The sequence below is a fragment of the Desmodus rotundus genome, chromosome X (assembly GCF_022682495.2).
Source record: "Desmodus rotundus isolate HL8 chromosome X, HLdesRot8A.1, whole genome shotgun sequence".
Taxonomy (NCBI): Eukaryota; Metazoa; Chordata; class Mammalia; order Chiroptera; family Phyllostomidae; genus Desmodus; species Desmodus rotundus.
In genome coordinates, this window is record NC_071400.1 from 93,512,975 (window position 1) to 93,526,556 (window position 13,582).

The 13,582-nt window shown below is 42.0% G+C and overlaps 1 protein-coding gene across 1 annotated transcript in view; it reads right to left on the reverse strand.

Annotated features, from left to right (window-relative positions):
- Positions 1-13,582, reverse strand: part of GRPR (gastrin releasing peptide receptor) — a 36,155-nt gene that overhangs the window by 8,531 nt on the left and 14,042 nt on the right. The window contains exon 2 of the mRNA XM_024569963.3: positions 91-442. Within this exon, the coding sequence (XP_024425731.1) occupies positions 91-442 (352 nt within the window). The remainder of the gene's footprint in view (positions 1-90; positions 443-13,582) is intronic.

The following is a 13,582-nucleotide window of genomic DNA, read 5'->3' on the forward strand; positions in this document are numbered from 1 at the left end:
CACCTAAATAATGTACTTGTCAGTGGGGTTCAAAAGAAATGCAAGGGATCAAATCCCCAAGGAGGAAATGAATCGATCCTAAGCACCCACCTGCTTCTTGACGTGTATGTTCCCTTCCACAGGCAGATTGTAAGCACTCTGGATCAGATTTTTGGCAATGAAGTAGTAGTAGACAGAAATGATCGACAGCGGGATGATGTAGAAGATCAGGAAGGAAGCCATGGAGTGGATTTTGGGGTGCAGCTCATTAGAGTGTGGGTATGGTGCACAGCTAATGAAGGTCTGATTGGTGCTTTCCTCATGGAAAGGATGTAGATCAGAAAACACAGCTTCCGGGATGGCCAGAAGCATAGAGATGATCCAGATCAGTGCAGCTTTGAGGCAGATCTTCATCAGGGCATGAGAGGCCTGGATATCCATTGGCCGGACAATCGCTTTGTACCTGGGGCAGGAAAGAGCAAATGTTCTGCGTAAGTTGCCTAAGACTATTCCAGATAGCAGGGCTCGGACGACGGTGAGGCGAGCGAGGCACCTGAGTGCAATATTTAAGGAGGTATTCACTCTGGGCTTTGTGCAAGTGCCAACTCTACACAACCGTGACAGTGAGCGGCCGCTTAAATGTTGCACCCCAAGTACCTCGCTCACCTTATTCTAGTCCTGGCCCTGAATGATGCCTTCCCGTTTCCAGCAGTAATGTTCTGCCCATATTCTCTCTTGATTTTAAGAATAATTCTGAGGAAAGATGAAGCTCCTTTCATTTCTCTTCTTAAATCATAGGAATTAGTAACAAAGCACGTTTAAAGAAGGGCACAGGGAAAAGAAGGTTGGCTTTTTCTTTTTGGCAAAACCTTCATTGTGAGCATTCAAATGCAGTGTAGGGAACCTTAAGTCGTTGAGTATTTACATATGTGCCTTTTCTCTTTTTTCAAAGGATATAGAATGACTCGTCTGCTGAAAATTTTATACACAGGAATATCCCTGTAGTTATCAAATTCATTTTTCCCCAGTCCTCCTACTTCCTTTCAGCCTCTTCTCCTCTTGTAGTATTTAGGATTTTCTTCGCTGCTGTGCTACACGTGCCCCTGCCTTGGATCGAGTGTTCTGGGAAGCAGATACTGCGATGAAGTCAAGAGGACAAACAGTGTACTGGGGAGTGATGCGCGTGAAGGGGGAAAGGGGAGGAAGCAGAACTGGGCCAAGGGAGCTGTCAGACCCTGATGCCGATCCGACAAGGCTTACTCCCGTTAAGGTGACCAACCATCTTAGCTGGCCTGAAATTCCCCCGTTTTAGCACTGAAAGTCCTACATCCTGGGAAATCTCTGACTCCCAGCAAACTGAAAATGCACCGTACACAAGTTCAATGGGAAGCTCGGGAGCAAAGATTGCCCAATGGAGGAGTTCTGTCCTGGGAAGAAATGGTCAGGCTCTTATATCACCACCTTGCTTAGCTAATGGTGGGGGCCGCCCAAAAAGAGTGTGACCTCAATTACTACCTGATTCAGTCACTGGGCAGGAATCGCCCAAAAGAGCATGACCGCAACTTGCAAGTTGAAGTGGACCATGAAGGGGCTGACAGCTGGAGGTTGCAGTAACCACAGTCCCTGCAGCTGGACAGTGAGGCATTTATTCAAGGGAAGTCTGCTGAGCATCTCCACGTCTGCCACTACTCCTCACACCTATTTTGTGTGCGCTTGTCTGAGAACCCACCAAAAGACGCGGTCCTGGTCAGCGGAGAGTGTGTCTTTTTCCATCTCGGCATCTGCCGGCATTGTGATTTGCACACACTCCACAAACATTTGTTCAATTGAACATGAGCTGTTAGAGTGTGGAAGTTGATTTAAGTTGGGACCAACTACGTGTGAGGGTATTCACTTCTGAAAATGCTGTGTTGAAACCGGATTCTACCTATGCTACTCTTTTATATCATAGACTTCAGTGATGGAGGAACATTTGTTTCTGCTTGTTTCTGTGTTGATTAAACCTCCCCTGAGTTCCCACTCTTGGCTGCACCCTGCCTCCTCATTCACTTTCCTACTCCCTCCAGGTAAGGGGGGCAATTTATTAAGTGGAGAGTTTGGGTAACAGAATGTGACCTGTTCCTTGGGCTCAGAGAAGCCTATGGTTTTCTGTCTCTGATTAGGAGAGTGGCACACCTAATAAAGGAAATCAGAGCGTCTGCAAGATCATTATTGCTGTGGACCGACGTCACATTCTCCAATAGCTTTATCAGACACAGACCGATCATTTTTATTGTCGTCTCTCAGCTTTCTTTGTCTAGCTCTGTCCTCAGCTCAGTTAGGGAAGGGAGGGCTAGTGTTCACTGGGCATCCCCAGCACTGCAGAGCAACACTGCAGACCGGCTTCAGAGTGCCTGGGTTTGCTTTCCACCCCTAATTTGTATTCGTTCGTTTTAAACAATTATAAAAAACATAAAAATTTCAAAGAGATTTCTACTTTCTTCTAGCAGTTTCTCTAGTCACTAGTCATTTCAAACACTTTTATTCCTACTTTAGAATGTAGGCAAGATATTGATATCTTTAATTAAAGGTATGTAAATGTCTTTACCCAAAGATGTACTGTATGACTAAAGATGTCCCTAATAGATTAAAGATAAAGTGGTCATTACGACTTCTATCTGCATTTTCTGGCAGATAGCAGTCATCAGCACCATTAACTGTCCTCGAGAAGGTGATTCACTCATACATGAGTCAGAAACCGGAGTGAATGCTTACTTCCGTCTGTCTTTGGACAAAATGCCATGAGAACTACTGAGCTGCTATTTCAAACTCACATCTTTTAAAAGATAAAAGACGGTATAAAAACCATTTTTATAGTTTTTCAAAAAGAATAATTTGAATCTAAACCTAATTAAGCCTCTAGATCTATGTACCAGTTTTCAGAAAAAGTGGGGATACCAGAACCTGCTAAATGATGCCATGAAGATACAAATCCTCAATTGGAAAATTCTACAGGTATAATGACCCCAGGTTTTCACCAAATATATAGCATAAAAAATCAGGGAGAATGATTACAGACAGACTGAGATGTGTAAGACATGTCGGTCAAGTGCAATGTCTATATTTTGGATTTTGATTCAAACCAAACAACGTATTTCTGAGACCGTTTAGGAAAATCAAACATAGACTTCATATTGGTTATATTGAGGAATTATTTTTACTTTTTATTTTGTTTAATCCTCACCCAAGGACATTTTTTTCATTGCTTTGGCGGGGGGGGGGAGAGAGAGAGAGAGAGAGAGAGAGAGAAACATCGATTGGTTGCTTCCCATATGCATCATTACCAGGGATAGAACCTACAAGCTTTTGGTGTATGGGATGATGCTCCAACCAACTGAGCCACATGGCCGGGGACAAAGGGATTATTTTTAATGTATTGGGTGTGAGAATGGCACTGTGGTTGTATTTTTTAAAGACTTTATTTATTAAAAACATATTCTATAGGCAACAATTTCTTGGAGAGAATGAAAAATCAGTAACTATGTTGTAGTTTGAAAAAGACCCTAAAATAGTTATTAGTGAAATAATATCATTTCTATGACATAATTTTAAATATTCAGACATTCATATATTACTTGTACAATAAAAAATAAGTTTGAATGCATTGCAAATAATTTTCTGTTGTAGAATATTCATAGCATCAAAGAAGTTAAAGAAATCTCACTTACTAAGCTCTTGCCTCGTGCCAAGCAGAGAATAGCATATACATTATCTCATGTATGTTCCAGACAACACCAACAAGTACGTGCTATCATCCCCATTCTACAGGTGACAAATTGAAGCTCAGTTTCACAGGTGGTGGAATCAATATTCAACTTAGGAACAACTCTTTTCAGGATACCACAGCTCTTTCAGAAGAAAGGTTTGGGTAAATTTGCCTACAGGCAGGTACAAGGATCAGATGCTTCCCAAATGTATATGGAACATACCACATGCTCCCTGGAAATGTAATGGTTCCATAGGGCATGGAACATATCAGTGTATTTGTTCTCCCAGTTTAGACTGCCCTACCCGGAGCTCCGGATGCAGGGAGACGCCACTGGGTAATTCTTATTTAGGAGTGACGGCTGGTTGGACTGGAGTAGATATTCCATCTAAACCAGACAATGAACTACCTGGCCAGCGGCTAAAGAGTGTCTCTTCTGTTAAGCATGTAAACTGAAAACCAGAGAGGACATAATTAGTCAATAATAGATGTTAAAAAAACAAAAGTTTTGATGTCAAGGAAGGGATCAGGGCAGCCACATTTTAACCATGTGCAAGATGCACAAGCAGAGTGGGTGGATTGAAAGAGAAAGAATGAGGCAGGAGTAAAAGAAGAAGCTGAGATGATGTGGCCCTAAGTCATCCAGAGGGTTCTTGGTTCCTGGCCCATGAACTACTTTTCAATATACAAGAGGTCTCCTGTTATAACCTTAACAATTCTTCTGTCTCCTTTTCACTGGAGTTGGTGTGAGTGGCTTCTGTTCTTTATCAACAAAAGAGCCTTATCTAGAATAGCCAGTCATGGTAGTCCCTTAAAGTTATCCTCTGATATATTTCCAGCATCATTTTGCATAGAGCATCCCCCACTCTGAAAGAACGAGCTGTCAACGTTCAATTATACTCAAGAGATAGACTAGTCTGTCCTGTTTCTAAATTCTCCATCACTTTCCTGTCTCCCTCCTTTCTTCATGTCCAATCTGAGACTCCATTCATCTCAATCCTATCCTAAATTCCAGCTTTTAAGTATCATCTTGATGAAGATTTTGCTGGCTAATCTGGACCTCAATCATTCCCATTACTTCTCCTAACCTGTTTAATTTTATGACAGGATTATTGAGTCTTCTCGTTTTATATTTATCCTATGCACTATCTTGAATTGTTTTTCTAGCTTTCCATGGTTATGTCTTTTCCACCTGACTTTCTCATAACTTTCCTGAAGACAGAAGCTTATACCTTCTCCTCCTGTCTTGTTTTTGCATCTCTAGAAAATATTCCAGGTCCCTTGTCCTGCATACCACTTATTTCCAAATAGAGGCTCAGCAAATCCTTGCTAATTAATTGATCAATAATACGTGACTTGCAGATGTCTCTTACTTACGACTCCTCATAAATGAGAGAACAGATCCACTTTTACATACTCAGAAAGCAACATTCTTCCTTAGAGCCACAAATTCACTCCCCTGATAATATGGTGCTCCAGACAATTGCTTCTCGCTTCTGAAAACATCTGCGCTTCATTTTTTAACTACAAACATCGAAAAGGTCACAAATATTCTCTGTAACAAGATTAATATGTGAAAGCTATTCTTGGCAAGTAGAAGTAGCTGGCTCCCACAGCCACAGTTGGAAGGAAGACTTTGCCTACAGAAAGGTATGTTTTTTATTGAAATATGGGCAGTTTGTTTATTTTGAAGGATCCAGCATTTCAGCCCCTATTTGTCCATAATCACCTTCTGAAGTCCATAGGAACTGTGTAACAACAGTAGTTTTAAAAGCCCCATTGTAACCCTAACGCACACTACCTAGAGCGGGCTGAGGTGAAGAGAAAACGAAATGAACTAAATGGTCTCTAGTGTAATTGTCACACTGTCAGCATTTAAATTAAAATTTTTATACCTAATAACATTTGACAAGACTATTAAACATTGGCTTTACTTTCTCCTGAGAATAACAGCAAGAACTTTTCTGATGAAACGTGAGGCAATTATGAGCTGGCTTGTAAAATGACTGTAATCCACACCAATGGAATCTTATCTCCCTTTGCACCATTACTCTCCAAATGGAGAGCTTGCTGGTCCTGGGTGCCCGTGCAACCGTTATCTTTAAGTATGTAACAGATTACAGTCATCTTTCTCTGTTCTTTCCTCCAGGCCAAACAACTCCAATGCTTTGTTTCACTCCCTTTAAAACACTCCAGTTTCCTCTGGGCCCAAATGTGGACTTGGGAGCAAAGAGATATCTGATTCTTAATGGTAATTCTACCAACTGGCTTTATGATCTTGAACAAACCACAGACACTTTGCACCTCAATATTCTCATCCCTGAACAAGAGATAATTCCTGCAACTTTAAATGTAATAACTGGTTCAGGCCAAAATGATGAAACTAGCGAGGGAGAGGTTTTAGGAAACACAATATTCACATAGTCTCAAAGTGTCTCCCTACAGATTGTTATCTAATTGCAAAGGAGAAATGTACCTTTATGGTGGGGAAATCCAGAGGTCACCCCTTTAATCAAGTGGTCATACCCAGGGTGAACTTCTCCAGTAGCCAAACTAGGCACAAAATCTGGGGCCCATGATATCTTTAGAGACTCAGGAAAATCTTTTAATTTCTTTTAAAATCAGAAGAAAAAATGAATATGATCCATCTTGGATTATATTAGTGCCTATGGCAATACAATTATAAAATATAATTCTTAATATGTTATGGAGAAAGGTTCCCATGAAGGTAAAAGTGCCAGTGTCCCATGAAATTCATAATGTGGCCCTGATCCAACCGAGCATCATCAACAGTGGGACAGTCTGAGGCCACGTGCCTCCCGATGTGACGCAAGGGGAAGAACATGGCATTGTCTATGCAGTGTTCCTGCCCCAATTTTCAAAACTTGAACCCAACTATGAGGAAACGATCAGACAAATCTAAGCCTGGCACATTCTAGAAAATAAATCCCTTCTATGCATCAAAATAGTCAACATCTTTTTTTTTTTTTTTTAGAAGAATGTAAGGGATCTACCGTTCTCCCTTTAAAAAGATTATCCCTGGCTGGTGTGGCTCAGTGGATTGAGCACCAGCCTGCAACCCAAAGGGTCACCAGTTCGATTCCCAGTCAGGGCACATGCCTGGGTTTCGGGCCAGGTCCCCAGTAGAGGGTGTGCAAGAGGCAAGTACACATTAATGTTTCTCTCCTACTCTCTCTCCTTCCCTTCCCCTCTGTCTAAAAATAAATAAATAAAATCTTTTATAAAAATAAAAAGATTAAAGAAATATTACAAGCAATCTTTTTTTGCAATATATACTTGTATCAAATCATTATCTTATGTACCTTACATTTATCCAATGTTATATGTCACTTGTAACTCAATAAAACTGGGGGGGCGGGGAATAGATCAAGCTGCACCTCTCCCGGATGGTATGAACCATATTTTGGAGTCCACTGTCCCGGAAGACACTGTTCAGAAAGTTTAGCTAAGGTTTCAGCAGCCTTTCTAAGAGTCTGCAGCAGAGACCTTCCTGCCTCTGGAGGAAGTGAGCTTTAAGCTCAAGTCAAGGCAGAGGATCATGGTCTACGTAATCAAGTGTAATTACATTTTTCCTTTTCTCGTCTTCCTCAGAGAGATCAAGATACAGGACGTGGATCTATGCAGGATCTCCTCTGAGTAAAGTCCTGAAGCCACCTGTTTGTAAGTTGCGATTTCCCTTCCACTGTGTTCTCTCCCTGTGGGCACCCACTGTCTCCCAGAGAGTAAACCCTGCTTTGGGAAGGGGTGTGCATATCAACCATTGGCTCTTTAGGATGGACTGAAGTCAATTTGATCACTTTCCTGTATGTGAAGTCCTACCTCTAATTACATTGTGCCAAGGAGTCACATCTTTGAGTGGTAAATTGTGCTCCCCTTCACTGGTACTGGGATTAAGGAAGAAAACCAAATAAATAATCAGAATGCCTGTACCCTACCTGCTTCAGCTATGATGAAAGCGGCTGTTTCTAGGCAGACACAGAATTCCTGTTCTTTGAGTTGTTAAACCAAATTTCCTGCCTCTTTTATCCCCATATATGCACCCTGAAGTGCAAATGCTGCCTCAGGCCTAGAGTCGGATCTGAGCTCTATTCATGTATTCAGAGGCCTCAGGGCCTAAAGAGGCCACCTGAATGAGACCTTGGAGCCAAGGTGAAACGCGGATTCTTGCAAGTCCTAAAACCAGAGACTGGAAGGAGGCTAAAGAATGAGCCACTGTTCTGGTTCAGTGGATTGAAAGCTGGTCTGTGAATGAAAACATCTCCAGTTCGATTCCCAGTCAGGGCACATGCCTGGGTTGTGGGCCAAGTCCCCAGTAGAGGGCGTGCTGGAGGCAACCACACACTAATATTTCTCTGCCTCTCTTTCTCTCTCCCTTCCCCTCTGTCTAAAAATAAATTAAAATCTTTTTAAAAAGAGCTTTCTTTAAAAAAAAAAGGAAAGAAAGAAAGAGCCACTAACATGGGGAAGCTATCAGAATAGAAGGTAGTTCCCTGACTAGTATGGCTCAGTGGGCTGAGTGTCGTCCCGGAAACTAAAAGGTTGCAGGTTCAATTTCTCTCCCTCTCTTTCCCCCTCCCTTCTCCTCTCTCTAAAAATAAATAAATGAAATCTTAAAAAAAAAAACAAGCGCAGGTACTGGTTCTGGGATATGAGGGATGTAGAAGCTGGGATATAAAGTGGGAAGAGAGAGGCAAGCAGTTGTTGGCCATCCGATGGTGCTTTGGCAGAAGAAGTTGAGCAACTACTATTGAACCTTGGACCCAAATGGGTTTCAGCGGGATGATCTAATTCCAAAGCTCGGTGTTAATCTTATAAGGGAGCCGTCAGGCGGGATGAAATCAGGATGAAGTATTACAGTTGCCAGTGGGTATATTTAAAATGACAAAGGAGAGCAGTCACCAGTTAAATTTCAGTAGGTGCGCAAACATCCTGGCACAAGTTGTTCCTAGGCCATTCCTCAAAACTTTATGGAGGGAAGGAACATATATTTATAACTTGTTAGACCTTTTCAACAATTTATGAGCCCAAAAGTTTGAAGAATGTTTATAAATCCCATTTCCAAATTGTAGTTAGACACGGCCTGCATTAACTCTACTGCGTAGCATACAAGATACACAGAGAACGGGGGAGATCACTCACGCTCTGGATGGAAGGTGTAATAGCCTTGGGGTCGTAAACTGTCTTTATAAAGTGTCATTCATCCCCAAAACAGACACTGAGATAGCATTTGGGTGCAGGTAGTTTTTTGCGAGGAGATTCCAGAAAGCAGAGCAAGGGTACCTCTCTGGGCAAGTTGAACAAGGGCCTGCCAGGGACCTCCATGAGAGACTGGGTAAGCACATTCCAGAACTGTGCCACCAATAGGTGAGTAGGCTCGGGTATTTACCCGCCAATACCCACTGCTTTTTAAATTTTTTAAAATTTTTATTGTTATTCAATTACGGTTGTCTGCTTTTTCTCCCCATCCCTCCACCCCACCCCAGCCGAACCCATTGCTTTTTGATCAAGATCTATCCTGCGGTGTCAATTCTGTGGCACTCCAGCTTTGGCCCCAAACTTCCCTTGGCCAGACGTTACCCTGGGTCAGAAAAACACAGGAAGCCCAGGTCTGTTAGTGACCTCTGGTGTACAAGGGATACAGGCGGGCCCCCAACAGCACCCGCTGCGTAAATTCTTCTCCAGATTCGGTCAGTTTATCAAAAATATATCTAGAAAATAAAATATCAGAGAGAATTTCAGTTTTCAAATGTATTTCAAATGGTTGGGGATAAAAATAGAATTTTGAAATTACCTCAATGAAACACATTCTTTTCTTTTCAAAATAAGAATCATTAAAGCTCCAATACCATTATGGCATATGAATCACTGCGTCTAATTATAAAAACTTAACAGCACTATATTTAAATAACCCCACATGAGAGGCTTTCTACATGCTGAAATCATGACCCATTTGGAGCGTATTGGGTCCTCTAGCCCGGGAAGTTGACCCCGGCAGTGTCGGGGGAGGCATCACTGACTGCAGGGACACAGGGAGCCCTGCATGCCACTGCCATGTCCATAATTAGCTATTTTTGCATAAGCATGTTGTCTTGAGGATTTTATTATGTTTTGATTTTACAAAAACTTATATATCACTTACTGAGTGCCTAGTACAGTTCTTAACACATTTCAAGAATTAATTTTTGAATCCCTTATAACAATACTAGGAAGTAGGCACTATTGTTGTCATCCTCTTCTTACAGATGTAGAAACTGAGGCACAAAGAGGTTGCATAACTTGCCCAAGGTCACACAGCTACCAGGTGGCAGAGCTAGGGTTTGAACAGAGGCCCCGTGGCCCCTGCGTCCACCCTTTAAACCACAAGACTTGAATGCCTCCATTGTCTTCACCTGTGAATCAGAACTAACGATGTCAATCTTACTTGCTGTGAAGAAGAGCTAAACAGGGTGTTTCAAAAGCGCTTTGAAAACCAGGAAGCACTATTTAAACAAACGCTTGTTAGTGCTTTTCCTGAAAAGGAACGAGTGGCCAGCAGAATGTCTAGTGGTCGAGATTTCAATAATACCCTGTCGGCTCCCTCATGAACATAAGTAACAATCATACTAATGGTGCGGTCAGTGTTTGACTAGGAACTCTAACATTTTATAAATGACATGACACATTATTTTATTTCATCATTACAAAAATTACAATAGTCCTATGATATAGTAAAGGTAAATACCCTTATTCCCATTTTACAGATCAGAAAACTGAAGCTCACAGAGTGATTTGCCCAAAGCCACACAGCTGACAATGAGAAGAATCAGGGCTCAGAACCATACATCTCTTCAAACTGAATGCTTTTGAACTTATCCTCACTATGAATACTGCTGTACTAAATGTCACCTCCCAAAGTTAGTAAGTAGAAGAGAGGAAGGAAGGAAGGGTTTGTAAATTTGTCACTAAGCAACTCTGAGGGCATATTAACCAATTGAAAAAGTTTGCTTTGCGTCAGTTCACAATGAAGGTGGTCTAAAAGCAGTTAGTCACTTTGATGACTTTTTTCTCAGTTGAAAAAATTTTGTGTAAAAGTGCTATGTGGAGTCTAAACAGCAATATAAACAAAGAAAGCAGAAACAGACTCACAGATACAGAGAACAGGCTGATGGCTGCCCGAGGGGAGAGGGGTTGAGGGGTTGGGTGAAAAGTGAAGGGATTGAGAAGTACAGATTGGTAGTTAGAGAATAGTCCTGGGGATGTAAAGTTAGCATAGAAAATACAGTCAATAATATGGCAATAGCTATGAATGGTGCCAGGTGGGTACTGGAAATATTGGGGGAGGTGGACGCTTTGTAAACTCTATGATTGTTTACCCACTGTTATGTACACTTGAAACGAATACAAAATAATGTTCCATATAAACTGTAGTTGAAAAAATCAGAAGAAATGCATAGAAATGCTATACAACTGACATAAAATGAGGAAAGTATGCTCAGACTTACTACATTTATCTATTGGTTTTGGTAGGTTTTTTAAGCAACTGAAGTGTAATATGGAGTTAATTTAAACAAAAATAATATGTGAGTGGATAAAACAACTATGGGACATTTACACAATGGAATACTACTCGGCCATAAAAAAGAAAAATTTACCCTTTGCAACAGTGTGGATGGACCAGGAGAACATTATGATTTCACTCATATGTGGAATCTAAAGCACAAACTGAACAAAACAAGCAAAACAAGCAAAACTATGAGAGACAGACTCAGAGAGCAGGCCGAGAACTCTGGGCGGAGGTTAGGGGGTGGAGGGATTGAGTGAAAAGGAAAAAGGACTCATGGACATGGACAACAGTGTGGTGATTGCATGGGGTGATAAGGGAGATAAATGTTAATGGAAAAGCTGCAATAGAAATATTTTTTAGCTCAAAAAAAAGTGCTAACCATTCATTATAAAAATTTAGACAGTAGAAAATTCTAGAAACAAAAAAGAAGAAAATCATCCATAAGTCTTACATGAGATGTTTTGATACATTTCCTTCCAAGTTTCCTTTGCCTCTTGTACAGAATCGGGAATGTGCAATTCTCTGTCTTTTTCTTAGGATCCTATAGCCTGAGCATTTCAGTCTCACGCAGATGCCCATAACACTCTAGCCAGCAGGCGGCGCTCTGCAGATGCTGGCTGGCCTCTCTGGGCACCATGTCCATTCAGCTCCAAAGAGCCCTGGTGGTCACTAGAGGGCAACGTCCGTGCATTTACAGATTCTTTCCAGGATTAGCTTCAGACAACACATCATGCGTAAATGAAGCAAAGCACCCCCACTCCCCCAAAACCAGTGCATCTAACAACCAAAGGCATATTTTAAGCACCAACTTTTGCATGGTCCTGTTCTAGGTACAAAAGAGGTCAAGAAGCATAAGCCCTGGACACTCAGTGACATTTTATCTTAATTCCATCCTGGAAATTAAAAAGGTTCGTGCATCCTGGGTCACAGGGCTGTGAGTTCCTTAATAGTCAGGTCTATGCCTTAATCATTTCATGCCCATTTCATTGACTGAACAAACATATAATGAAAACTGGAAATCTAGAGATGTGCCCCAAATCTGGCCTGTAACATCTTACTTTCAGAGGAGGAAAAGGGCTCAAGATCCTCAAGATGACCCTTTCCTCCCCTGCCACCCTCCCAGCCAAACACTCCTCTCATGCCTACTTACACCAAATCACTCTGGACATCATCTTATTAGCTTTTTCCCAAGAGATCTCCTCTGGCCTAAACAGTTCCTGTTTCTTTAAGCATTTCAAGCCCAGAAGAATTCCTGGGGGTGCTAAGCAAATTCCACACTTTTAAGGTACCTTGCTTATAGGAGCCTATGATGAAAGACCTTAGAGAGGCAGCATGACGTGTGATGTGAGACATGGGGGGGAGGCGATGAGAAGCACAGTGTCTGTCTACATCTTTACTCCATCAGTGAGCAACAGGAAGGCTCTGCCCCCGTACACCACCCATGGGAGCTGGAGTCCAGCTAAGTCTTGATATAAAAGTCTCTTATTCATGTCACCAACTGTTGGAATCACGGAGGACCCAGGGAATTCTGGAAAGAACACGTTGCTTAAAGATAATGACTTGACTCTCAGTTTTTGGATGATCCAAAAGCTAATGTGCATGATAAGACAGTGCCTCGTATCCTAAGGCATCATACAGCTAGCTGAATGCTTCGTGTTGGTCATATTGCTTAGGAAGTCTCTCTGGGCTCACTGAACAAGACTCATGGATTCCCCTAGGTCCCACTCCATTAAAAGAGGAAACTCTCACTAAAGGCCACCTCAGCACAGGCCTTTAAAACAAAGGCCCATTGGCCAGACCTGGCCCTCTGCCTGTTTTCATATGGCCCATGAGCTAAGAATGGTTTTACATTTTGAATGGTTGGGGAAAATTCAAAAGAATAATATTTTGTGACACATAAAAATTACAAGAAATTCACATTTCGGTGCCCATAAGCCAGGTTGTACTGGCGCGCAGCCACGCCACCCCCATTTGCTCATATAAAATCTGTGGCTGCTTTTGCACGGCAATGGTAGAGATAAGGGGCGGCAACAGAGACCTTATGGCCTACAAACCCCAAAATATTTACCACATGTCCTTTTGAAGAATAAGTTTACCAGCCTTTTACCTATGTGCACTGCACGTGTGATCACGGCCGACCTTTCTATCATTCTCTGCCTGTGCACACCATAGCTGTTGCTTCCTTCTTCAAATGGAGGGAAGCCCATCCTCCATTTCACACAGCACCACGTGCTAGGCTCATTCATGTGTGTTGATGAAGACACTAGGCCACTGACAACTGCCATTGGGCTTTC